Genomic DNA, 4,182 nt, shown 5'->3' with positions numbered 1-4,182 from the left:
CCTGACTTCCGCAAAAGTCCTATTCATTTCTTTGGCAATGTCATGGAGCCCGTAACAAGGCCGTTGACTCGCAGCGCGTTGTTCGAGAACACATTTGTCCTGTAGTTCTATTCATCAGCACATTTTCCTCCGCTTTTCTCCAGTCCCCAAACAGTTTTCCATTGCATCCAAACTTTCGTTCAGCTGCCCTATTGCCATTTTCGGCTGCATATTTAATTACTTTTAGCTTGAACTCAGCAGTGGGCTATATTAACTTCTTTTGGGTGGTATATTTCTATTCATCGTCATTGTAATGTTATTTTTTGTTGTGGTAGCCTAAGTTGTAACATTTTTCTATCAGTGGTATTAGCAACACAACATAGGCCTAGTTGCGCACATAGTGCTCTCCCGTGAGAAAAAAACATATATATGTCGCACCAGAGTATATGTCGCATGTCCAGCCAAACCATGAAAAAAGTGCGACTTGTAGTCCGGAAAATACGGTATATATAACACCACCCATAATTCTTACACAGACTATTTTGTTGATGACATTTGTGACTGGAAATTGCAGTAGCAATTTATTTTGGATTTAGCCCTAGGCTCCCTTTTTCATTCCATACATTTTCGACTCTGTTTCCACTTGCCAGCGTTCGCCACCTAGTGGACACCCAGGAACTGCAAAGCTAACTGGCTACAATCGCAACCAATCAGACTGAAGATTCTCCTCTATTCTAATGTCTCTGTTCAAACTAAACTTGGTTCACATGATCACCTTCCCCTCCAAAGATTGCACACCAACATTGGTGAGATTTGGCCTAAAGGGGGCGCTGCAGTTAATTTTGTTGCAGTGGCGACTTGGGCAAGTTTACTGCTTGGCCCCGCATTGCTGCTTGCAGCTATATTTATTATTTAGTCACCATTCTTATCCCTCTGCAAGTCTATGGCAGCCCATAGAACCGTACGTAGGAAAATGCTGTAAATCGGCACACACATTCGGGCCTGACTCAGCATTACCCACAGCAATTTATAGGTCCCCAGCCCCAACGCTGTAGCGCCACCAACAGGTCAAAGTTGAAGGTACATTTCTGCTTGTAACTTTTGAACCGCTGGGCCAATTTTCATAAACTTGGTATCCCTGGAATCCTTGGGCCAAGACGAATCCAACGCACTCTATGACGTCATTTTCCGCCAGGATAGTTTTCCCGCCATTTTGGATTTTGTGAAATTCAATCACAATGCTATTTTTCCCGCATTTTTTGACCAATTCACCCGAAACTTGGTATATAGTATCTCTAGACTAAGCTTCACATGGGATCTCAAGGAATATTAGATATCTTTTATAATTTTGCCGTGACAGCCAATCAAAATTGTCGTAAAAGTGGTGAAACAGGAAGTGAGGTCATATCTCAGCAACTGTTTGTTGAATTAGATTGGGATTTTGTACATACATAGTAGTCCATCCCATGACCTACCACAAAAAAAAATCAGAACCCCAGCTCAAACTCTGTAGCGCCACCAGCAGGTCAAAATTTTAGCTACATTTTTGCCTGTAGCTTTTAAATCATATGCACGATGTAAAATATATTATTATCACTAGAATCCTTGGGTCAAGCCGAATTCAACGCACTATATGAAGTTATGTCAACGCAGATGGGAAATTCCGCCATTTTGAATTTTGTAAAATTCACTGTAAGTCTATGGTAGCCCATAGAACCATACATAGAAAAATGCTGTAAATTGGCACACATATTTGAGGCAGCATCAACATTACCCACAGCGAGTTATAGGTCCCCAGCCCCAATACTCTAGCGCCACCAGCAGGTGAAAGTCGCAGGTACATTTCTGCTTGTAACTTTTGAACCGCTGAATCAATTTTAATAAACCTGGTATCCCTGGAATCCTTGGGCTAAGACGAATCCAACACACCCGTGACGTCATTTCTGCCTGGATAGGTTTCCCGCCATTTTGAATTTTGTAAAATTCTATAAAAATGCTATTTTTCCTGCAATTTTTGACCATTTCGCTTGAAATTCGGAATATTGTATATCTGTACTGAGGTTTGTATGGGGTCTCAAGAAATATTAGATATCTTTAATCGTTTAGCTGTGACAGCCAATCAAAATTTTTGTAAAAGTGGCAAACAGGAAGTGAGGTCATATCTCAGCAACCGTTTGTTGGTTTCAGCTAGGATTATTTACACACATACACGTTCATCTTATGACATAATGAAAAAAAAATCAGACCTTCAGCTTAAATTCTGTAGCGCCACCAACAGGTCAAAATTTTAGCTACATTTTTGCCTGTAGCTTTTAAACCATGTGCACAATGTAAAATGTATTATTGTCACTAGAATCCTTGGGCCAAACCAAATCCAACGCACTATATAACGTTATGTAAACACAGAAGGGAAATTCCGCCATTTTGAATTTTGTAAAATTCAATAAAATGCTACTTGTCACACAATTTTTGTCAGAATGACCAGCAAAAAGGTACACATCATCTTCAGACTGATAGGCATTAGGATATCCAAAGAATTTTTGATACCTCTTATCGTAAAAGTGGCAAAACAGGAAGTGAGGTCATATCTCAGCAACCGTTTGTCAGATTCTTTTAGCTATTTTTTGCACACATACTAGTCAATCCCATGACCTCCCACAAAAAAATCCAGATTCCCAGCTCAAACTCTCTAGCGCCACCAACAGGTAACAGGAAGTGAGCTTATATTTGTCAGCCCTTTAAGGGATTCAAAATAAACTTGGTCATGGAGCACACTCCCCTCCAAGGAATGCACACCACATTGGCGAGATTTGGGCCAAAGGGGGCGCTGCAGTTCCTTCTGTTGCCGTGGCGACTTTGGCAAGTTTACTGCTTGGCCCCGCATTGCTGCTTGCAGCTATATTTGTTCTGTTGTTGTTGTTGTTGTTGTTGTTAATAATAATAATAATAATAATAATAATAATAATAATAGTAGTAGTAAGATATTCTGAACACACAGCTATTGCCCTGATGTACAGTAGATGTGGGATGTAGATGTCCAAAAAGATTTTTGAAGCTGAGAAGTCATAGTGAGTCCTTCTTAATTTAATTGTGATCAGTGTTGGGAGTAACGCGTTACAAATGTAACTAATTACTGTAATGCATTACCTTTTTGAGTAACGCAGTAATGTAACGGATTACAGGGGGGAAAATCGGTAATATGTCCTCGTTACAATGCAAGTAACTTGCACATTACAACACATTTTTTCACCTAAATTTTGTGTGGGTATTTTGTTTTCTTTTTGATTACTGTGATATTTAATGATGATTATTAGTAGTTATAGCAGAGAGAGTAGATAATACTAGAATACTAGAATCTCTGGTTATAGTGGCTGCTAAAGTCGTACTTTCTGTTGCAGTGTCTGGAGTACAGGCTGTTGTTACTGAACCAGTGACCAGAGAGGACTTCTTGCAGTGTAAGGAATCACACACACACACACACACACACACACACACACACACACACACACACACACACACACACACACACACACACACACACACACACACACACACTAAAAACTGATCTGTACATAGATAACTTTCATTAGATCCACAATATATCTTTTCTCTCTTCTCTCTATTTTCTCTATTCTCTTAGATTACTGCAATTTAACCCTGGATCCAAACACTGCAAACAGAAGTCTCCATATGTCTGAGGGGAACAGGAAGGTGGAGAGGAGAGTTGGGCCCCCCCAGTTATATCCAGATCATCCAGAGAGATTTGAGGAAGAATGGCAGGTGCTGTGTAGAGAGGGTGTGTCTGGACGCTGCTACTGGGAAGTTGAGTGGAGTGGTGAGGAGTGGGTTAATATAGCTGTGGCATATAAAACCATCAGCAGGAGAGGAGAGCAAGATGACTGCTGGTTTGGAAACAATAATCAGTCTAGGCGATTTAGTGCTAGCACTGTTGAGACCTTTGTCTCCCACAATAATAAACAAACTGACCTCCCTCTAGTGGCCAGCTCCAGAGTAGGAGTGTATGTGGACCACATGTACGGAGCCAAGGGCGGACTTCTGGGCCTTCTACAGCATCTCTGACACCATGATGACACTCCTGCACAAAGTCCAGACCACATTCTCTCACACACTCTACCCTGGGTTTGGGTTGGGAGATGGATCATCAGTGAAACTCTTGTGACTCATACGTATGTAGCACATCTG

The 4,182-nt window shown here is 41.0% G+C and overlaps 1 protein-coding gene across 1 annotated transcript; it reads left to right on the top strand.

Moving 5' to 3' along the window:
• The first annotated feature begins 2,964 nt into the window (after nt 1-2,964).
• Nucleotides 2,965-4,059, top strand: LOC134442615 (stonustoxin subunit beta-like). The gene is made up of 3 exons (XM_063192668.1): nt 2,965-3,047; nt 3,378-3,434; nt 3,620-4,059. Coding segments are annotated over exons 1-3 (498 nt in total). The 5' UTR covers nt 2,965-3,046.
• The last annotated feature ends 123 nt before the right edge of the window (nt 4,060-4,182 follow it).

This window comes from Engraulis encrasicolus, unplaced genomic scaffold (assembly GCF_034702125.1).
Source record: "Engraulis encrasicolus isolate BLACKSEA-1 unplaced genomic scaffold, IST_EnEncr_1.0 scaffold_1842_np1212, whole genome shotgun sequence".
Taxonomy (NCBI): Eukaryota; Metazoa; Chordata; class Actinopteri; order Clupeiformes; family Engraulidae; genus Engraulis; species Engraulis encrasicolus.
This window is presented reverse-complemented; position numbering and strand designations above follow the sequence as displayed.